The sequence below is a fragment of the Corvus cornix genome, chromosome 1 (assembly GCF_000738735.6).
Source record: "Corvus cornix cornix isolate S_Up_H32 chromosome 1, ASM73873v5, whole genome shotgun sequence".
Classification (NCBI taxonomy): Eukaryota; Metazoa; Chordata; class Aves; order Passeriformes; family Corvidae; genus Corvus; species Corvus cornix.
In genome coordinates, this window is record NC_046332.1 from 76,177,971 (window position 1) to 76,201,789 (window position 23,819).

Sequence of the window (23,819 nt, forward strand, 5' to 3'; positions counted from 1 at the left end):
GGTGCTGATCGCTGACTTGAAGAAGATCAGAAGGTTCTTTGCGCATGAAAAAAAATACACATCACCAGCAGGGCCACAAGTTTGAAAATAATTATGCAGCATGTTAGTCATGTTCAGTTTATTTTCTTTGTGTCTCTGTATGTTGTTTTTTTAGTAGCACTTTTTTGGATTTATGACTGAAATCAAAATGCAGTGTTTAATTCCAAGGAGTATGCAAGACTTAAAGTAAAAGGAAATTGTTTTTCAGCAAAGGCTCAGATAAGTTAAACATGTAAGAGTTTCATATAATGGTTCTATATGGAAGATATTTTTGGCAAGGATAGTTACACCTATTACACCTTTTAAAATGGAAGATCATGTCATGTATATGTGAATTCTGCTGAATACCATTAATCCCGAACAGCAGTCATTGAAGCCTTTGGAGAGGGGAAGGTAAAAAAGCTTCTGTTTTCAGGGGAAGGTTATAGTCGAGGTTAATTCAGGGTGTCATGAAAGTGTGGCTGTGACAAGATTTAGTGACAATGCAAGGCCAAATTAATGCAAGATCAGTGGCCTGACTATTGATTCTTATCATGGGATCCTGCTGAAATGAAGTCATTATTTAATTACACTTTTACTTACACTATAAATGGTTCCCAGAATAGACTGCACTTGGTTTTGATGTCTGCAGCTCCATCTTCACTTTTCTTTTGTGGCCATAAATAAGTAGGGAATGAGTATAAGCACTCCACAAAATTTTCATTTATTGTACTTCACATGCTGTCATTTTCCCTATGTTTTAATTCTTCCATTCAGAATAGTCTATGATATCAAATAATCCAGAAGCTTCTGAAGATTGTGAAACCAAAATTTCTCTAGATTGGATTTAAAAAATCAGTGTTTGAATGGTTTTCCTTTTCTTCTTGAGTGGTCTAAAATACTTTCGTTTACTATCTCTAGAAGTAGATTAAACTTACTGTTCATACTAAAACAGCTTAACTGGGACCTAGAAGAAGCTAATAAGTACTTCATTGGGACTTAAGATACAGTGCCCGTGCAGAGAAGCTGTCAGCTCTTAGTGATTTTCAGCTGGTGGTTCCAGCTCAGCTCTGCAGGGCAGCCTCCAGGCCAGACCAGGGAGAGAGAGGTGAGAGGCCCATATAGCAGTTCCGCACAAGGCAGCTTTATTGGTCAGTACCTGGCGAAGGGGAGGCCAGTGACAGGCTTCTCTCTGCCCTTGCAAGGGCAGAGGGCTAGCTTTATAGGGATACAGGGGGTGGGTGTCAGAGGGTAAAGGCCAATGGGCTACAAAGGATCTGCATAGGGTCTCCCAGAGGATTCTGGGTTTGTCTTCTTCTCGCCGTAGCTGAAAGTGGTTGCCTTTCCAGGGAGTCCTGCTGGGAGATTGAACTCTCTCCTTATCTCTGCAGGCATCCCTCCAGGGCAGGGGCTGGGCATACCCTACATAACAGCAAGGGCTTTGCTACAGAAATCTATATGAGAAAGCTCAAGCACCTATAAAACAAGAGCAACATTCACTGAACAGTCAAAATTGCATTGTTTCCCTATTTTATATTATCAGTTATCAAATATTTATATTTGATTCTCTTGATTCTACATCAGATCTGCTTGGCAAATTTGTGACTAATAAAAACTTATTATTCATTCAGATTTAATTTTTCTTGTGGACTAAGCCCCATGTTTTCATCAAATTTAAAGACCCAACAACTGAGAAAAATAATTGCAGTCCTTCTATGTTAATGGTTGGACTCAATGATCTTAGACATTTTTTCCAACCTTATGATGCCATGAAAATGTGACTGATTGTCATTGTAATGCTACTGTTTGAAAAGCAGCATGTAAAAATGGGGAGAATTCACATTTTAAATGCAGGCTTATATTTGTCATTTTTAGAACATGGAAGTATCTACTTCTGTGCTTGTATAATACAGTGAAAACAAAGTCTTGCTCAGAGCAAGGATCTTAAATAATTTTATTGAGGAAAAAAATCCCAGCTCAGTGGAATAAAGTTTCATAAAAAGTTGGTGAGGGATTTAGACTTGTAGAATATTGTGTTGAAAGTGACCCCCAAGGACTATCAAGTCCAACTCCTGGTCTCATGTAGTAACACCCCAAGAGTCACACCATGTGCCTTGAGAACATTAACCAAATGCTTCTCGAACTCTTGTCAGGCTGGTGCTGTGACCACTTTCCTAGGATGCCTGTTCCAGTGCCCAACCACCCTCAGGATGAAAAACCTTTTCCTAATATCCAACCCAAACCTCCCCTAGCAGAGTTTAATGCCATTCTCTCAGGTCCTGTCACTGGTCACCACAGAGAAAATATCAGTGTCTGCCCCTCCTCTTCCCCTCATAAGGAAGCTGCAAACTGCAGTGAGGTCTCCCCTCAGTCTCCTCCAGGCTGAACAAATCAAGTGACCTCAGCCACTCCTCGTGTAGCTTCCCCTCTAGACCCTTCAGTATCTGTGTAGCTGTCCTTTGGACACTCTCTAATAGCTTTATGTTTTTCTTATATTGTGGTGCCCAAAACTGCACACAGGACTTGAGGAGAGGTTGCACCAACTAGGAGTACAGCTGACCAATCCCCTCCCTTGACCAGCTGGTGATTCCAATTAATGAGATAAAGGAAGCAAAATTAACTTTTTTGGGTTTGATCAAAGCAGTGAATAAAATCAATCTGCACAGTTTAATCTGATCTTCATTGTATCCCACCATATTTACAAAAGCTTCATCCTCACGGCCCCTTTTTTTTTTTGTACACTGTATTTTTACATTCTTTTTTACATAAAAGAAAATGAAACCATATCATTCACAGAGCATAAAAGATAAACATGTAAGGAAACAAACTCAAACTCTGAAAGACTGTACTGTACTCTTAGTAAGATAGCCAACTCTTACTTAGCTCACAATATGGACTTTTCTCCTCACAATATGGACATTATTCTCATTTTAAAACTTCTCCTATGAGAGAGAGAAAGAGAAAAATCAACTTATTAGATGAGTAAGTAATGTAATAGCTTCCTTCAATAACCATCTCTAGTTATCACTTAGTATTTAGGCATTCAAAAAATAAACAAATAAAATGCAGTGCATAAGGGGTTTGCTTGCTCGTTCAGTAGCATGTGATTAGCCATTAAATAATATAGCAAGATCATTATGTTAAAACCCATAATACTGAAGAAATTTCTTTTCTCTCTTGTGCACCTATGTCCATAAGTAATAGTGTTAAATTTTTCACATTTTCAACTACTACAGAGGGAATATATATATTTAAATTGGAGTGATAATATGTAAAGCATTTTGTTGATGTTTTTCCTCTGAATGAAGAAATCCAGCTATAGTGAAATTCTTTCTGGTTCTGCTTGCCTTTCAGTGCCTTTGGCAACTGTAGGGTGAGAGGGAAGGGTGGGAGGAGAGACTGATTTCTGTGCTTCAGGATTTCAGTCTTAGCTAAGTGTGTTTTCCTTTGTCTTTTTTTTTTTTTTCATTTCTTTAACTTTTTCTCATCATAATAGGTGCCCAGCAGTTATTTTTGTTCCATGTCTAGCAGCAGCAATGTCACTGATCTCACCGTTTTGTAAGTGTGTCCACACAGCTGGTCAGCAGTCTTGTAGGTAGAATGAGATACAGGGGTAGGAACAAGATACATGGGTTGTAAAGGGCTGATTATAGTAAGAACCCACGTCCTGGAGTCATCTTATACAAGGGAGTATTTCTGCAACATTATTTTGAACATTTTTGTTACAGTGTTATTTGCCAAAGCTTTTTACAGTAGAGCTGATTTCACAGTGGTATTCCTGTTGTCTTCTTCACTCAAGGTGAATAATACTGCTGCACTGAGGACATCTCTCCTGTCTTGTGAAATACCTTTGTGTTTTGGACACGACAGACTTTCCTTACTTTTAAAAGGTTTGGAAAGAGGTTGTGGTAGAGTAGCTGACAGTTCATCCATACCGGAGATGGTAATGATGAGACATCATTCTGCAGGCATTATAAATGGATATCTGGCACCAAGAGTGCCTTTATGGTTTGAGAGTGTTTATCCTTGTGGTTCTGGAAACCAGACCACTAGGTGGATTATATTGCTGTACATAAATTGTATTCCAGCATGTTTTACAACTCAGGTGGCTTAATCAAATAGAGACAAATGGCAATGAAATGGCTGAAATACAAATTTACTGCCAGGTAGCCATTATATAGCATTATATATATTTTCCTTTTACTGGATTTTCTGACTTAGCCAGCAGTAAATTCAGTCATTTTTCACTTAGAGACATGGGTCAAGTTGTCATTCAGTCCAATCTGTGTGGTCTTTTGAGGTTCAACATGAATGGGGTTTTTTTCATCCAGCAAGGACTGACATCTTATTTTACAAGCTGTAGAACTTCTTTCAATTTCTTAAAGGAGAACTCAGCATGCTGAGGGAGAAATGCAAAAATCCTTTCCTTGGTCTGGCTGCAGGTATGTTCAGGACCAGTTTAGTCAACAGCATAAACAAGACTGTTCTATTTCTTTTTTCTTTTAGAAAGACTGTGACAGTCTATTGGGAAGAATGACACCAGCAGGGATAAGGGCAGTCCCAGTTCCAAGCCTTCCCCCATATACACTGTGTCTCAGACTGAGGTTTCAGGAGTTCTCCATGTAGAGCATAGCTGCAGTGCCTGCATCAGGCCTTCAGTTGAGTGGTGGTATTGTGGTCATTGACTGCATCACCAGAAGATCTGTGGAAGCATGAGAGATCCAGAGTCCACCTAAAAAAAGATCAAACCACACAGGGTGGTTTTATGTGCAGATATCACATCCTGACACACAGTCACAATGTAACCACAATAGGTAGAAGCACTGCACTTTTGGGCTGATGCATGGAGTGGATGGAGGAAATGATTACTCCTTCCCATGCCTTCCAAACCCATTTAATATAAAATCTTTAAGCTGAGGATGTATCAGATAATAAAGTGATAAGAGAAGATGATGCACTTGATCTTAGCCAACAGCTGGGAAGTGTGCATCTGGGATAGGGGCTTCAGTGCATACTGCAGAGCATTCTGCCCACTGAGGATGATATAGGATCAGCACTTTCAAGGACTGTTGACAGATCTAAAAGATGACACATAAAAGAATGATTTCTTCACTTGAGAAAGTAAGAACTGTAAGTCAATACAGTTACAGTAGTTCATAGAGATAGCTGAAATTGCTGGGTTTTAAATTACTCTGGCAAAATTTCTGAGCAAAAGAAAGTAATCTTAGGCTATATTGTTTACCTCCTTAATATCTTCTTTTAATTTTCACATTTATAGATCTGACGCCTCTTAGATACTAGTCAGCCCTACACAAAATGCTTTTTCCTGCTCAGTTTTGGGTAAAGAAAAAATAATCTGAATAACATCTTACCTGCTGAGAATTTATGAGGAACAAGATATTAAAAATGTTTTCATATGGTTGTAGACACTATTTCTGGTTTGTACATCAATCTAAAATTCATGGTAGATTAAATCAAGATTTAATAGCAAATTTCACATATAGTCTATCTCTAATAATAAAAAAAGTAAATCTAACTGTCAGAGATATTTTAATAGAGTATGTTTGATCTGCTTCCTGCAGGCGTGAGCAAATAACCGGCTTAGGCTTGACAGATTGTCTTTTATTTGGTACTTGCTTCTTTCAAACCAATGCTACAATGTCTGTACTTTCCATTGGAATTATTTCCCAAAAATTACAGTACCTGAAGTATAATTTTATAATACTAGGTATCATAAAGGCAATTTGCTGCTGCAGTTCACCCTTCTGCTATAGGGGAACAAGACAACATGTCTAATTTTAGTTTATCCATACACCATTTCAGGTTTTCTTCTGTTCATGTGGATCTGAATGTGAAGAAGGAAGAAACTTGAATCTTTTACCCAGGACTAGTTTGGTTTAATATGTAAAACATTCTCTGGGAAATTATACACTTGACTTCATATCATGTAGTCATCCAGAGCTAGTACTTTGGACCATGTTTTTCTTTCGTGTACAACTCAGAGACAAAATGCTGAGAAGAATCCTTGTTCTCATGTAGAAACATTAATTCCCCTAACTATTCTTGTTTCAATCACCTTCCTGTGTTTGTCCTGCAGTATCTTGGAAGAAGGACACACAGACACTAGTGAGGATCCCTCTGCTTTTACATTTTGTGTCTATAGGTGAGGAGATATGAGGAAGGGATTAAAAGGGAAATAAAAGAAAATAAAATGATGAGATGAAGATTTACTCTCAGCTATGCAGTTCTAAAAACTGCAAGTGCACTATTCAGCAGAATTGTGGGCACACATCCCATAAACAGGTCATTCCAGACCATAGTCATCATCCCAAGGTACATTTGAGCATCTGTTAAATATTTTATATATGGTACATATATTTACAAGTAGCTCTCTGAAAACCTAACGAGTATTTGAAAGACCATAAAGGAGGAAATGTTAACATGGAGCTATAGGGTGATCTCACATGACTTGGGCCCACATAATGTGGTGGGCATTTATGGATCTTATAAATAGATGGTGAGCTATTTTTAAAGTATCACTCTGCTTCTGTGCTACACTGAATATATTACCGAGACGTTGTTGATTATTGGAACCAGCAATGTATCTGACTAGATCCTTGCTGGGATACCTGAAGATCTGACATTCTTCTTCCCTTTAGAACTCAAGGAAATAGTTAAATATATTCCCTTCCAATCTATGTACTTGCATATGATTCACAAAACAGAATTCGTTTTACTGTCCTGTCTGTTGTGGTCCATCCTGTGCTTAATTCACATCATAAAATTAAAAAGGAGAATAAGCAAAATATTATATTCTATTATGTCCCAGAAAATTAACATCTTGCTTTGTAGTGGGCTGCAGGATATTCAGAAAACAGTCACTCTTTAAAGCAGGCTTTACATTCCTTGGTGCATTGATGACTTTTTTTTGTGCCTATCTTGTCTCTGACACAGTGTGACCAGCTTATTGCTAATAATAAGAGTGAATATTTTGTTTCAAAACTCAGCACTCTTTATTTGGCCTTTTGATTTTCTTGGAGAAGGACCAAGAACATGAGCAACTAGAAAAGTCTTGTTTGATTCTATGGATATACCTTAGCCTTTTTTCCCAATAGCCCAGGGTTAGTAATGAAATTTTACCATTTGAATTTACCTGAAAAATGTTCAATTTTCAGGAATATGATGGGGCTTAACAAGTAGGCAAAGCCATCAGACTTGGACTTACCTGCTTCATTTATCCTACAATTCTATTTCTTTCTCTAGTAAGAACTCCCTCCTATTAGTACTAATCTACCCAGTTCCTACCCTTTTGTCACTTCGATTATGCGGCCCAGACAATTAATCAGTTACACGGGAAAACAGCTGTAAGGAATCTACATGTCCTTACTTGCTGTATCTTGGAGATTGCCACTGTCAGCTAATTCAGATAGTGATCACATTACTATTTAGTGACCACCTTACTATAAACTTTAAAGGGTCTTTTGCATCATGACTCCAGGTTTCTTAGAGCAGGAAGGAGCAGGAACAAGTTGGGTCAATCTGCTGTCACTTGTCACCTCGAATTATTGCATAACTTACCATCAACCAAGACTGCCAATATTATGTATGCATTTATTTCTTTCTCATGAGTGTGTTGTTGCTGACACTGCACGAAAAAGACATCCCACAGCCCTTTCCACCACTCTGATTCATGCCCTTTTTAAGTTAGTGAAACAATTCACACATCAGTAGATAGTGAAGGAGAAGTACTTGTGAGTACTTGTGAGTGATCAGAGCAGTTTTTCCGAGCTCTCTCTCTCTCTCTCTCTGAGAGAACTGTTTTTCTTCTCAGGTGCTTTTTTGCTTGGCACGGTGAATCATAGGCAATCAGCAAGAATGCCCTTAGGTATATAGTCTGCATTTCAAACTTCGTGGGTGTTGCAAGTAGGACTGACTTTGACCATTCTTCTCGTCACTTTCTTATCCAGATACTGCTGCACACAACGTCTAAGTGCTCGATTTGATCATTATCTCCTGCTGTGACAATTCTCTTTCTCTCAGAGTTTTTCCTTCTGCTTATCTGGGGGTTTGATTTCCAGATTATCAAGGACCTCCCTTTCTATTTATGATTTGTACCTGGGCAATACTTAACCTACTTCTCTACAGCAGTTTTTTTTCCCTCACAGGGAGCACGAGGCTGGAAGAAATGAGCACACTTCCTTTAAGTGAGAGGCAGTTTTGTTTTTCCTCTGGGAAGAAAGCAGAGTAGCTACTTTTTATTAAGAGAGTATCTTAAAGTTTATGTTCCAGAAGAGATGGTGAGGTTTGAAAGCCTAACAGCTGTGAGATTCCTTCCTTGTGTCTGTGTGATAGAAAACTTTTCATCTTCTGCGAGTGGATAGAAGAAATTATTTCAGAGATTTTTCACCTTAGTGTTGTCCTTGAAATGCTAGGAAAGTAACAGATGGAATCTGTACCTCAAATTCTGTTTAATGTGGGATTACTCTAAAAATAGATAAGAAAGATAAATATTCTTCCACAAAATTTGCAGGGCAGATTTTTCAGCTCAATAATACCTCATGGAATTTAAATCCTTGTGTCCTGGAGTATTTTCTCAGCTTGCAGGATTTTAAGTCAAATAAATTTTCATTTCCACCTAGTTTGCTTGAATTTAATTACGTTTTTGACAGGTAAAATGGGATTTAAGAACATTTTAATATTTATATCTGAGTGCTCAAACATTTTATTTTGTAAAAAAAAAATTCTTTAAAGCATCATTCAGATGTGAATCAAGAGATTAAAAAATAAGCTTTACACAAAATATCTTGTGACTGCTGCTTTTCAAGTGGTTTTCTAAATTTAGATTTTCTGTATTCAGATCATCTGATAAGTAATTTTCCTAGTTTCCTAAAAATAGGAGAAGCTATTCTTTCCCTCTGTAAAGAGAGCTTCGGTCTCACCCAAGTAAACATCTGAACATTTTGTCCTTGTCTTTTTTTGCTCTTGACTTCTCCTCACTCACCTCTCCAACAGTTATTTATTATTTGATGTGCAACCTCCTGCTGTAATCTCTTAGAGACTTCCAGTCCTTATTTTTATTTGGCCACTTTCACAATTACATGTCATGATAACTTAGGCAAATTATAGAGAAGAGCAATGCTCATAGGCACTGCTCAAAAATTCTGATGTTTAACATTTAGGGGTTTATATACTTAAATTCCTTTATAAATGTCTTGTAATAGTTTGTGGTTTTTCATCTGCTAAATAGAGGGGCAATGTTAGTACACATTCCAGAACTATGCACATACTGGAACACAACTGACATGACAAAATAAGTAAGAAAAATGCCTCAAATTTTAATAGGCGTTAGAAAGAAAGGTACTTGCCATGTTTTGCATGATTTCAAAGTCATGATTACTGGAAAAGAACATCTCAGTTGGACAAGAACGATGGCTAAATTTTCCTCTTCTTTCTTAATGCTGCACAGTTTGTACCAGATAATAAATGTGTAATTTTTTTTGTTACATTATAAATCTTCTCTAGGGTTCAACTATATTGCCCTAAATTTTTTCTAATAATTTTATTAACATCTTGAACTATACGTTATACATTTGCTAGAAAAATATTTTCTGGGATATGAATATATTAAAATTAAAATGGCCATATTTTGTCTCATCATATTCATGAGATAATACTATCCCAGGACGGTGGGAATCTTGAAGCTCCTTAACCGGCTGTAGTTTTTTATTTTTAGTTTTATATAATTCAAGCACAAAGTCAAAGGCACTAGTACAAAACTGTAGTACTTAAACCAGGTCTTCTAGCTTTCAGTCATCTGGGGTGACTGAAATTGCTAAAAAGATAGCTATTTTTGTCTTTAGGAGGTTAGTATTAGACTAGACTTTTGGTTGATATAAGCAAATATTCTCAAATTGACCTTCTACAACATAAATTCCCAATTGAGTGTGGCTGATGCAGTACTTCCATTTTTATATCAGATTGTGCTATAAAAGCAGTGAACTGAGGTCTTCGCTTCTATGAGCCAGTCTGAAGCAATGAGAAGTACTTCAATAGAGCATTCAAAATCTTATGAATATTTCTATGTAGTTCTAATTGGATACATACAGACATAATTGCAGCTGAAATCTGCTGAAAAGAACTTTCTTGATACCTTGATTATTAAATCAGCAATAACACAGTGTTCATGAAAACAGCCAAAATATGGACAAAAAGAAAATTTAATTACTTGGATCCAACAGTGAGCTGATCTTCTTTGAAGAAAAGAAAGAGCAAAAGGAAGAAAACCATCATTACAAGCTAAGCTTTACCTGCTTTTCCCAGTAATAAAAACAAACAACAAAAAAAAATCAATAGGGAGTAATTGTAACATGTGGAGGAGATAATGTAAAAGCTCTATGGCAAAAAATAGTCACTGACTGGGCTGAAGTTTCGTCATTGTCCTGAAGTTAATTAAAGATGAAAGAAAAAGCTCTTAGGATGTGTGATCCAAAGGTTTCTAATAATCTTGTGTGCCCTATGAAGTGTGCTTCATGATACATCTCAGTCTGATCCTGGTTACATCACTGTTATGATGGATGATCAGAATTAAGGGTTTTGTGCTTAGGAGAAATTTCCTCAGTTCTAGTACACTGAATGCAATTCTAAATTAAAGGGTTTTCTTCTTCCTTCTTTTCTGAAATCACAAGCATGAACCACTAATCCTTATGTCCCCTTTGATTTTAAATAGAATATTTGATAGAAATGCTAGAATTAAACTGTGGAGGATTTTGGGGCAGGAATCCCTAGAATTGTACCATGAAGTTCTCCATAGATCAGCTTTTTGATAAAAGCATGTAGGGTGACTTCTTGAAGTTAATCAAAACATTCTAATGTATGCAAGTTAAAACTCTGACCTGGCCACATACATAAGCATTTTATTACACAAGGATAGTGAAGGGCCTTGAGCGGAAGCCATATGAGTAGTGGCTGAGGTCACTTGGTCTGTTCAGCCTGGAGAAGAAGAAGCTGAGGGGAGACATCATTGCAGTCTACAATTTCCTCATGAGGGGAAGAGGAGGGGCAGGCACTGATTTCTTCTCTATGGTGATCAGTGACAGGATTTGAGGGAATGGCCTGAAGTTGTGTCAGGGGAGGTTTAGGTTGGATATTAGAAAAAGGTTCTTCACCCAGAGGGTGGTTGGGCACTGGAACAGGCTCCCCAGGAAAGTGGTCACAGCACCAGCCTGACAAGAAGCCTTTGTACAATGTTCTCAGGCACATGGTGTAACTCTTGGGGTGTCCTGTGCAGGGCCAGGAGTTGGACTCGATCCCGATGGGTCCTTTCCAACTCAACATATTCTATGATTCTGTGACTCTAGTCCTGTATAAACTCTTGAGATAAGTAGGCTATGAATAAAATTATACTTGGGAAACTTACGCATTTTTCTATCATTAAGTAGATGGACTGCACAGAGATCAAAAAAATAATTTAAGGATGCCAGTACCTCAGTTTTGCAGACAGTGCACCATGCCTTTGCTGGACACACATCAGCTTGCTGAATGGAAAGCTGGATGATTTAGCCAATACTCAAGTGTTAAAGACAGGGATTCCTTTCAAAATTCTCTGCACCTATGGACCATTTACATGGGCTTGCAGGAAAATACCTCACCCTCATCTTGAACACCAAATTGGAAGGAAGTAGAAATTTCCAGTTTTAATCCAGCAGTCTGATTTTTAATGCATTTTTAAAGCTTATGAAAAATAAAGTATAATCCTCCTTCAAACTATGGGTTGCTCTAATGTAAAGGCATTTTTAAAGAGTGTCTACTTCCTTGCCCAATTGGCTAGAAATTGATTGGTTCCTCCCAGCAGTTTCTCCCACAAGGTCTTCATGCTAAGGAGTGACTCCGTGGTTTCAAATAGGAGGAGTTCCTTTGGGTGCGCAGGAAATGTAGGAAGTATGTGAGTTCCCTGATGTGGTGTCAGTAGTGATTAATTTTGCTCATATTTGACAAATTTTATTTTATGCCAAGAAATGACAGGATCTGGACCTAAGTGTGGTGTTTGGACTTATTCTGTGAGTTTAGGTACATTCAATATAACTTTGGAAGAACACCCCTACTTGATTACCAGACAATGTATGCCAGCTACTTCAGTAAGCAATCTCCTATAAATAAACACAGAGAAACCATATCTGAACATGTTTGATTTTTCTAAAGGTGACCAGTTGTTTAATCACTTTGTCTGATTTTTTGTATCAGAAAAATAAGATTTATGTTCATATACTTGACAAAGCCAAGGATTTTGATTATAAAAACAGGTCAAATACATAACAAAGCAGTCTGCAAATGCAGTGTTTCCTGGCTTTTACCCAAAGAAGTTCTCTCCTCAATTATTTATATTTGCAAGTTCACCATTTCAAAATCTGTCTTCTACATGAAATAATATTCCTCCTAGACTTTCTGAAGGGGGAAAACAAGTGTTCAGTAATGAAGCTCTTAAGAATATTGCTTTTTGGGGGTTTTGCATGTATGCAAAAACATGCATTTAGATAAAGCTGAAACTGTCAGAAAATGTTACAAAGTGCAGTAATGTAACATGTCCTGAAGCTACTAGGCTCAGTCAAAGCTCAGAAAGGCACTTTTCTGATGTGTTGTATTCCATGAATGCTTACGCTAAAGTGAAGCTGTCCTAGTCAGTCAGGGAAACAGCATGCTATAATTAATGACTCCTCTGTAGCAACTTCCCCAGCTATGCCATTCAGTGGGATCTGACTGATTTATATGATTTACGTATGAACCAGTTATTTCTAAACTTTGAAGTCTATGCAAATTTCTCTGCTGCGATTACCGTAGAGCAAATTGCAATGTGTTTTAAAAGACAAAAAAGAAAATAGCTGTACCTATCCACAAATGTTACCTACAGAAAAAAACATTGAAACTCCTGAGCTGAGGAACAGGTCTCCTTGGGAAATGCAGGTTTTAAGGTTTTGAATACCTCTGAATGAAATTAATGCTTTTTGGCTGGTCTGCAGAGAAGTACTTAGGTGTGAGAGACTGAATTTTATTTTTTTTAAGATGGAAATGAGAAATGGGCTTTAAAAATGCATTTCATAGCATTTTTCAGCAGCAAGAATGTGGTTGAAAATGAACTTTCTGTGATAATCTCCAGATTTCATGAGTTCATAGCTTTCTGAAATACTCTCACTCTAAGCTGGATATTTTTTTTTATATTTGAGTTCTTACCAAGATTTCAGAATCTTAGAGCAAAATTTGATTGGTTTTTGCATGAAAGATAATTCAGCTGTTGTTGAGAGAAGAAAAAGACCTAACTGTATTCTTTGAAAATAAAGGTAGAGAGAAAACAACTGAAGCTGAGAACTGAAACCTGGCTGCTCACTGAGGTCTAGGTTCAGAAAGGCACTTAACTGCTGTAATACAACATTTAACTTTTAGCCTTCAGACTTCTAAAGTAGCTGTGCTATTGGTAATATTTCCCTGAGCCACAGTTTGGATACCTAAAGGTACATCAGTACTGCTAAGAGACAGGTGAATATGGAGCAGGATTGAGAACAGGACTCATCCCTTGCTTGGGTCACAGCTTAATTGTTAGCCCTCTTCACAGATGTGTTTTGGACCTCTCCACCTGTCTCTCCATTCAATACACTTTTGGCAGGATAGACACTGCCTCCAGAGAGCTGCATGAAGGTATCTGTCTTGTTGTGGTCCCCTCCCTTCTTTCAGTGCTAAGCAGAGTATAGTCTAAGCACTATGAAACCACTGGTCTCACTTCAAAACACACAACATTATATTTAGCTTCCTTTTACTCCCATTGCCTGCGCAACTGACTCCTATTATCCTGAACACTTTGAGCTGGAAAAAACCACACAAAATAATAATCATGTATTTTAGTCACTCAGGCACTAAATGGAACCCAGAGGAGATGTAGTGCCAACACAGTGAGGTACTATGGGATGCGGCCAACTTGGAGCAGAAGGTGCGAGCAGTAAGCAAAGTGAATGTAAGCCAGCAGGCACAGCAATTCATCTATGCTTCTATTTTATGTCACCAGTGTAGCATATTCTGAAATCAAGTTCTGCAACATCCAGCTTGATCAGCAAGGATCTGCTTGTGTTAGTCTTTGTCAGAAGATGATGTAGATAAGTCAGATGCGGATATAAACAACATGACAAAGGCTTCTGTAGAAACCTCCATCTGCTTTTTGCTTGGGCTCACCTCTTGGCTTCTTCTCTTAAAAAATCATATTACTTCACTCCTAACATAAGCAGAGCACCTTTCTTTCTTGTAAAATGCTGTTAATGATGCCACTGTTTTGTATGGGAAATATTAAGACATTCAGACAAGATATGAGACACCTGGGTCCTGCTCATTCTTTTTGAGTGGTTGGAAGTTACCCTGACTACTTCACAGTGGACTGTGATGGGAAGTACTCTGTTAAAGCAATTCTGTAATGTGACAAGAATTCAAGGTTCACAGTGCCTGTGTAAATAGATACTCTAACTGGCCTTTAGGGTTCTGTCCTAGCAGATCTGAGACATGATCTGGATCTCTGGCAGAGTAAGGCATGATAGCTAGTTTCCTCCCAGATGTCACTTGTTATGAAATAAGGCTCACATAAATATTGATGATTTTTTTTAATATAAAGACAATATAAGAAAGGTAATATATCATATAAAGACAGGGACTGTCTTCTGTCTTTTAGATATGCTTTTCAAGAATTACATTGATGGGAAGTTTCTGTGTAAGATCAAGATCTTACAGGTATATGTCAGCAAAAGTACCAAAGTGGATTTGGGAAGGTGTGGATGGGAGAATATGTGGATTCCAACAGAATTTAGAGGCCAACTAGGTGCTGATGACTTGGCATTGTTGAGACTACTAGAACTGGGAAGAAGCATAACTTTAAGCATGTGTGCCAGTTTGGCCAAATTTAGAAATATATCCTCTGAGAGAAGGCAGGTCACCACCCCTCCCCCACCAGGTTCGGGGGAAAATAAATTTTCCTCAAAGAAAAGTGAAAGAGATAAAACTATTTATTTAACAAACACATGGGAAAAGGAAAATAATGCTAAATAATAAAGTCTCTCGCTGTGGAGAAAAAACCTGGGAAAGTGTCAGAGTCCTCCCTTTGGTTTCCTCGGAGCTGGAGCTTGGCCCAGGGCCAGGCCCTCTGTGCCCGGTGGAAAGTCCTCCTGATGTGCTCTGAGGTTGAAGCAGTCCAGCAGAAAAGGGAGAAAATCCAAAATTCCAGGGAAGGAAAAAAAGTTCAACTCTCTCCAGAGAAAAAGCAGCTGAACCACTGGCCAAAAGCTGACTGGGCAGCAGCAAGCCGGGTGCTTCCTCACTCCCCTGCCGCAGCTGGGAAAAAAAAAAGTCACCATCTCTGTGTGACCTTGAACAAGCTGCAAACTGCTTTGAAAAAGTTTTGCTCAGTTTTTCCTTCCCCCTCTCAGGCTCAGTTTAAAGGCATAGAAAGGCACAAGAATTAATTTCTGGGCATAGGGCAGCGATATGGGATACACATCATAAAGTCACCCCAAGACAACATGAAAGGAACCTAGCTGGTAAAACTCTCGGTACTCACAGATATAGCTTTAAGCAGCAATTTCAATATAAATTTGAAGATCCTGTTGTTGACTGTAAATATACAGTAAATATTACTTCCTTCTTTGGTGTTAGTCTTTTTGTAAAAATTGACCTGTTCTAGGTTTGGAGGTATACAGCAGCTGGATAAGTGACTCTGAAAATTGGTTCTGAGCAGTGAAAATAGTAAAATACGCCTTCTTTTGAATCTGGATTTTCTGCTGTTCAATAAGGTGAAAGTTTCCCCTTGTGCTTTTTCTAACCACAGCATCATTTTCAACGTGGATCCTTTGATATCTGTGAGGAACTGACCTCTTATTTCACCCTTTTCCTCAATAAAGGCCTCGATAATAGAGCCTCTCTCCTTTCCCTCAGCTGTCTATTTAAAAAGAAAAAATGTGTAAGATCTTAATGTACTGAGAACTGAAGTCCTCAATCAAATTTGACTGAAAGTGGCTGATGGTTCAAAAGCTATTGGAAAAGGATGGATGCATATACCTTCACACATACCATCAGTGTTGTGCTAGTAAAGTGCATTTCCCTAGGAAATGAAGGCAAAAATCCCTTCTGAGCATATTCAGAAGCATGTGCTATATCTCGTAACAGAACTATTTTCATGTAAAAATGTCCTGTGTAAAGAGTATGTTCTCTAAAAATCAATGATTTAACGTCAAAAAGGGAGAAACAAATTCCAGAGAAAAAGAAATGAAACTCAATTTTAGTACAGTCTTGATAATACAAATGACATCAATCAGTTCAGCCTGTACCACAGTTAGATCCATGCTTTCAGCACAAGTTACCATGATTATGGAAAAACAGTTTTATCCCTTCAAATTCATATCAGTAGTGTTGCATTTATTCATAAACCAACAGGTTGAGTGAAAGGAGTGCCATTGCTTTGCAATCTCCTGTCCATGAATTTTGAAATCACTGAGGAACCTGCAGCCCTTTGTCATTGCTCTAGATTGTCACTCCAGCATGAGAAAATCGTGCTCCACTGCACCGTGACAGATGCTAATGTGAGCAGTACCTAGTGTGCACTTTTAATCCAAGTTAGAAACTTTGCCATGAAAATGTGTATTTTACTAGTACATATGACTTTTAAAGTCTGAGGTTAGATTATTAAATACAGAAGAGAAGTCCACCATGTGCAGACGTGCCATACTGATATGTAAATTGAAATGCATTAGACTGTTGTCTATAATATTTTTTGTCACTTGAGATGTTGAAAGCATACAAAAAAAATTAAAAACCCCAAACAAACCCTGTCTGATCTTTTTATGAATTTGTCTGAGAAGACGGAAAGATATTTTTGTCTGCAAACAGAATGATATCCCTTTGTCATGGTGCAGTTCTGAATAAATGTATAGAAACCGTCAAGATTATCCTGGATTTACTGTGCTTTGATAAAGAGGAGATTTTAATCCAGTGCCAGTGTGACTGACAGTTCTATCTTACATAGGAAGAGTGAGGAGTCTCCTCAGGATCTCCATGGTAGGATCAGTCAGTTACTACCCAGCTGATCCCCCAAATGTTTTTCCTTCACTTTCCAGCAGATTTTGTGTGGGAGGGCTGGGGAGGCAAGCACTGCTATCAGTAAGGGAGTGTTGATTTTTGCATTCCTGAAAGTCACTGCTGTGCTAAATGAAGGTAATTGGCAGGAATCGATTAGTCTTATAGGAGGGTGTTACTAAGGGTTGAGCTCTTTTCACAAATTGCCCCTTCTGCACTTATTGCTTTAGAGGCATAATCTCAGCCATCCCGAAATTCACAGGAGATTGATTTCCTCCTTTTTCTTTTTCTTTCCCTGCCTTAAACTCTGCAGGTCAGTCCCACCCCAGGGTGCATCCGGGCGTTAATGAAGATGTTGTACTGCCCTTACTGCAGAGGACTTCCCACTGTGAAACCTTGCAACAACTATTGCCTCAATGTAATGAAGGGCTGCCTAGCAAATCAGGCTGATTTGGATACTGAGTGGAATCTGTTCATAGGTAAGAAGAGTTTAAATATTAGTGAAAGGAAACTCTGGTAATAGCAAATCTCTGCAGAGTTCTGTGAGGTTAGAAGACACTGCTGGTCAATATTCAGAATGAACAACTGCAGATGCAGCTCACTTTCTAATTGAACTTAATGGCTTGCAGTAAGAAATGACTGCTCACCCTGCCCTAACCCAGTCACGTTTCACATTTCATATTTCCAAAGGAATGATGTGGTGTTACAGCTCCTGAGCTGAATTATTACATGCTATGTGAAATGTTGAGAAAGATTTGGTTGAGGATTTGATAACAAGCTTAACATGGCAGAAATAGTATGTATTACAACTGAAAACTAGGCTCTTGCAAGCTGAGAAGATAATAACATTGTATAACATCCAGTCAACATAAATCACAACAGCTGCTGTTCTTAATTCTGCTAGTATATAGGCAAAAACGTTCAAAAGTTACATACATGAGAAATCATTAATTCCTCATTCTTTCTTAAAATATGCTAATTTCTCCCAGTGTACTGAATAGAAAGTACCAAACATGCAACCCAATGTTAGAATGGAGCATAGAATACATATTTAACAAAAACTGCTCCTATGGTTTTATTCACATAATTCTTCACTCAAATAAACTAAGAATAAAACAAAAAAGAAATCTCCCTTAAAGTCATTCAGCTATCCTGTAGTAAAACAAAGCAAAACAAAAAAACCAGCCAACTAAAAAAAAAAAAAGCCCAAAACCCACAACCAAAAAAACCCAAAAACCTCCCAGAAGAGTTACATATAAGAAAAAATATTAGTTTTAGGTTGCTTTTGGTGATAGGATAGGATGAGAGTTAGACAAGGCTGATAACAATATGGAAGGAATGGAAACAGCTAGTTACCCTAGACGCTAATGAGCGTCATAGTCTAGACTGGATTTCAGAAAAATAAATGCAGCTGGAAAAAATGGGATAAAACTTTCTTTATTGCAGCCAAAGAAAAATTTGTTTTCTATTTTTGGAAAGATAAAACATAAGCAATCTCATTCTGCTTAATTTCATACCCCACTGACCAATTTGACTTTGAAAATTTGACTCTGACTCATTCATGGATTTTTGCTTTACTCAGCAGTGCAAGATGGATAGGGAGAAGAAAACAGGATGAAAAATGAATCAGAGTATGAAAAGTGAAAACAAGCAATGAGTGTGCTATAAAAATAGCATGCAAACAACAATATTAAACAAATTATGCAGATACATTTGCCTTCCCAGACTCTTGTACTGGTTAAAGGAGTTGGCATCAGAAATAGCGCTGTATGGAGGGATACCTCTGGGATTACTGGAGTGAAAAGGAGAATCTGGTCATCATCAGAAAGCTAAGTAGGAGCTGATGGGAAAACAATGCTAACCTGTAAAGACATTGCATAAGCTACTTTCTCTGTGCTTATTCTCAAAACATTTGAACTAAAATAAACAGAGTTTTTATTACGGCAAGCACCTGTTTAAATCAAAAGCTGGAAGTTAAGGTTTGAGGTGTTAAGAGAAGATTTCCTTTTCTGTTGCTTTAAATTCAGTGAGAGTGCTGGGTATGGTGAGATGTGTTGGAAAGTGTGGAAATTCTTACAGATTCAGACTTTCAGAGTCTTTGCTGCAAAGCCCTTGTCTTCATCAATGTCTCTCTGGTTTTGATTGTTCTTGCTCTCAGAAAATAAAAACTGCATGAAAGCTTGTATGTTATGTTAAAATATAATGCTAATTTATTAAATACCATGTCAGGCAGGCTACTATGCAATTATCTCTACAGGTCAGTGATGACAAGGCAGTATACAGTACAAATACATCAAATCATATTTTCTCTTTCTTCTAACTATACAGCTTCCTCTCTGTAACTTTATGGGGAAGAAAATAGAGGAGATACAGAGATTTTCATGTGTTTGGAAAAGGTATTCTGTTTTATCCCATTTTTCAGGCCTCTGACAGCTTTGCTGAAGATGAGGGTCCTTCCTGTATGAAAGATTGAAATGAGGCAAGTTGTCTCTGTCTCTGACAGCTGTCAGAGGCTTTCTAATAACACATGCAATTCCCTTAGTGGTAAACACAACAAAACTTCTATGCACTGAATTAAAATGAACAGCAGCATTTTACAGCACCACTGAGCTATGGAAGATTGGAAATTATGCATGAGCAGTTTTATCCCTGTTCCAATACTAGGAACCATGCACTAGCAAAAAAAAAAGATAAATTCCTGCCTAGGCAGGAATCCCAAATGTTAGTGCATATTCATACACAAGATAGTTTTGCTTAGTTCATAATCTGTGCATTGCAAGGTTGTTTTGACAGAAGTTGGTACTAGGAGAAAACTCTCAGATATGTTTCTCAGTAACTGGGTAAATCCTGTAGTTTGGACTGCATGTCCTGACACTGTTCTGTAGTTACAGCAATGGTCCAGCAACAGCCAAGATCTGCACATGAAGAGGAGCAGAAGAAAGTAAATGGGCTGTTTGACAACAGGATGTGTTGCATGTTTCACCTAGTTTATAAATATAGAAGTCAGGACTGAAATCACATATATATGGCACTAATAAATCTTGCCTCTACTTTCAAAGCCAGGGAGAGTGGGACAACTTCCCCTAAACATCTGGTGCTTTCCAAGATTTTATAGACTGTGAAAACTGGTAAGAGGTGAAACAGCTGCAGCAGCATGATACATGGCTTATTACATATTTCCTGGTTTTGTCTTTTTTGTGTAACATTTCATTATAGGCTTTTTGTATTTTGTTGCCTATGTTATTGTGCCATAAAAGCCAAATGTAGCACATCTCATTCTAGCAGATCATCTGCAACTCAGAATTTTGCCTGAGAAAGGAAGACAGTCTTTAATATCATATTGTAATTATAAAACTGTAATGAAAAAAATGCTCCTTCCAGGTATCTATATAAAATATTTAAGAGGTATTTAAAAGTAAACCCGCCACACTGACTTTGAAAATGTGTATTTTGCAAAGCTTGCTTCTGATGTTTTGCCTGTTAGTTACCCATCATAATCTCCTTTGCACCCATCTCAAGCAAAGTTAGCAAATGCAAGATAAAAAGCATGAGCAGAGGAACTGTACTGCTGAGGAAGGAGATTGCCTCAGGGAGGAGCGGACTGATTCTGTGGAGTGGGGAAAAGGGGATTTTCTCTGTCTCCTGGCCCAACAGATATAGTCAAAATTACATTTTTCTCCGTGGAGTTATACCAATTAACAGCAATAAGAATCAGGGATCCCACAGTTCATTCTGTCACAGAAACACAGAAGAGGTGGATAAAATTATTCCCACTTAGAAAAATTTAAAACCCCTCTATCTTAGAGAATGACACTCAATTTTAGCAATACTGTTTCTCCTCTTTCTCTTACTAACCTGTATTTAAGTCCCTGTTCCTATCTTGAGATTCTTTGACTTTCCCTAACCTTAGCTTTCCCTATCATTGGTCATTTATTTCCCTTCAACTGCTCTTTTTCTCAAGCAAGAATGTCAGTTGAAAAATGACCCCACCTCAGTGGACACCACACTTCCTCTTGGTATCCTCATTCAGCTTCAGAATCAACGGCCGTAAAAAGATTCTTTCCATGGAAGCAGTGCATCTCGTTCTGACAGCTGCCTTAATCACAGGTTCAGGATGGCAAAGTGGCCATAATCCATTTGGTTTTTGGAGGATTTCTTTCACAATTAGCATTAGAGTTAAGTTTCTTCTGTCTTGAGACAAAAACGTAGATGATACTAAATCTGAAAGTCTAGCAAGATTATGAGCCAAATATGACAATCCTTACATAAGTAATTCAGCACAACAGAAGAGTAAAAATCCAGGTAGTTGTTTTAATCATAGCAATTACTGTATCTGAGCTACGTTTTTTTGTGGAAATCTAAAGTAACTGATAAATTCTTTGTTGCTGTAATTAGTGACAAAGTGTAATGCCTGTGTAGTAGTGTATCAAATGCAATCTGTGGAGGTTTGACACTGCATGGCTATCTATAGTAGCAGAAATTACAAGTCTTTTTTTTTCCCCTACAAATTATTCAATGATAAATCAGGCTACCTCGACCTTACCCCCATGTTTTAATAGGCAGGAGATTGTGGAAAACACTTCAGGAGTTGTGCAGTAACAGAGATTGCATTCCTGTTTGTGAAAAGGAGCCAAGAGTTCATGTCCACAGCCATCCTTCTGCTTAGAGTGGAGAGCAAGTGGCTTTGCTATGAGTGTATTTGGTATTTGACAAGCTCTGTAGTGTAGTAAGGCAGATCAGGGGGCAGTGTGTTCACACTGCAGCATTCAAGGCCTGCACACCTGAGAGCCAGACACCTCTTACTGCCACCATCCTGCCAGGCTTCACCAGAGAAAATCATACCTGCAAGGCTTCAGCAAAAGTTTCTCCTTCCAGTGTTAAAATTACTTCACTTATTGTCATTACAATGGCTCTGCATTACTAATTAACTTTCTTCTTGTTGTGCTTTAAGAATCCCTTTTTTCTTCCCATCAGTATGACTCAGACACTTACCTTAGGAGTTCTCCTGAGGCAGAGTATACCATGCAGTCTCACTTAGAGCAACTAGATCATTTTCAGAAAAACTACCCAACAAAACCTTAATTACTTACTCCTAGTGAAAGTTTTAGTGATGAAAATATGCAATCAGTTTTTATTTAGTGCTTATGAAAGTCCTCAGGTCTCTGTGCTTTCTCTGTCCCATGTGCAAGCACAAGAATAGACATTTTCCTTTTAATGCTTCAAGAGACCACCCTAATGTGACTTTTTAATGGCTTATTACAAGAATAACTGTGTCTTCAAGATTCACTTTGGTTCACAGAAAAATCAGTCTATAATTGTAATAGTAATCTTGTACTATTTTCTTGTGATTTTTAGGAGGTCTCAGAGCAACCTTCTCCAGGCTGAACAGCTCCAACTTACTCAGCCTGCCTCGTAGGGAAGGTGCTCTAGTCTTCTTAGGACCTTTATAGCCCTCTGGATTTGCTCCAACCATTCCGTGTCCTTATGCTGGGGACACCAGAGCTGGATGCAGCACTCCAGGTGGGATCTCAGAAGAGCAGAGGGAAGGAGCAGAATCACCTCCCTTGCCCTGCTGGCCATGCTGCTTTTAATGCAGCCCAGGGCTGCCTTTCTGGGCTGTGAGCACACACTGCTGGCTCATGCTGAGTCTTTCATCAGCCAACACGCCCTTCTCTGCAGGGCTGCTCTCAATCACATCTCCACTCAGCCTGTAGGTGTGTCTGGGACTGCCATGATCCAGGTGCAGAACTTGGCACTTGGCCTTGCTGAATTTCATGAAGTTCACTCAGATCCACCTCTCAAGCTTGTCAAGGCCCCTCTGAACCCCTGAACGGCACACCCCTTCCCTCCAGCATGCTGACCACACCACACTGGTGAGAGCTTGGCATTGCCACACAAACAAGCTGGTGTCATCAGCAGACTTGCTGGGGGGGCACTCAATCCCACTGTCCCTGTCACCAACAATGAAATCAAGCAGTGTCAGCCCCCGTAGTGACCCCTGAGGGACACCACTCATCACTGAGCTCCACGTGGACAATGAGGTATTGACCACAACTCTGAGTGCGGCCATCCAGCCAGTTCTTCTTCCACCGAGTGGTCCATCCATCAGATCCATGTCTCCCCAATTCGGAGACAAGGATGTCATGCAGGACAGTGTCAAACCCTTTCATGGGTCCAGGTAGACGACGTCAGTTGCTCTGCTCTATCCACCAATGCTGTAGCCTCGTCATAGAAGGTTGCCAATTCAGGCATGATTTCCCCTTCATAAAGCAATACTGAATGTCACCAGTTACCTCTTTGTTTTCCATGTGTTTTAGCAAAGTTTCCTGGAGAATCTGCTCCATCTTTCCCTTTATTTATCTTTGCCTAATACAGAGCAAAGGCTGGCAGTCTGTCATAACACTCAGTAGGCAAAAGCCTTGCTCTGGTTTAATCATGGCAAATAAGATCTAAATCAGGGGGTTTAGCAAACTTAGTTACCTGATACTTGAATATCTTCGCTCTACCACCCTCCTCCTTAATCATCATATGAAGGTATCCTGTGTTATTTTTTATGTATTAGCCTTTCACAAAGACTCTGTGAGAAAAAGTATGTTCTATTATTTCCTCCGTGGAAAAGCACTCCAAAAGATTCCTGCAGCCCTGGGGTGCCATTACTCCAAATTCAGAGTTTCTGGTAGAAAGTTTGATGAGCATTGAATGGACAT

The 23,819-nt window shown here is 38.6% G+C and overlaps 1 protein-coding gene across 1 annotated transcript in view; it reads left to right on the forward strand.

Annotated features, from left to right (window-relative positions):
* The window catches only part of GPC6 (glypican 6), a 760,779-nt gene that overhangs the window by 528,901 nt on the left and 208,059 nt on the right, over positions 1–23,819 (forward strand). The window contains exon 4 of the mRNA XM_039555644.1: positions 17,426–17,591. Within this exon, the coding sequence (XP_039411578.1) occupies positions 17,426–17,591 (166 nt within the window). The remainder of the gene's footprint in view (positions 1–17,425; positions 17,592–23,819) is intronic.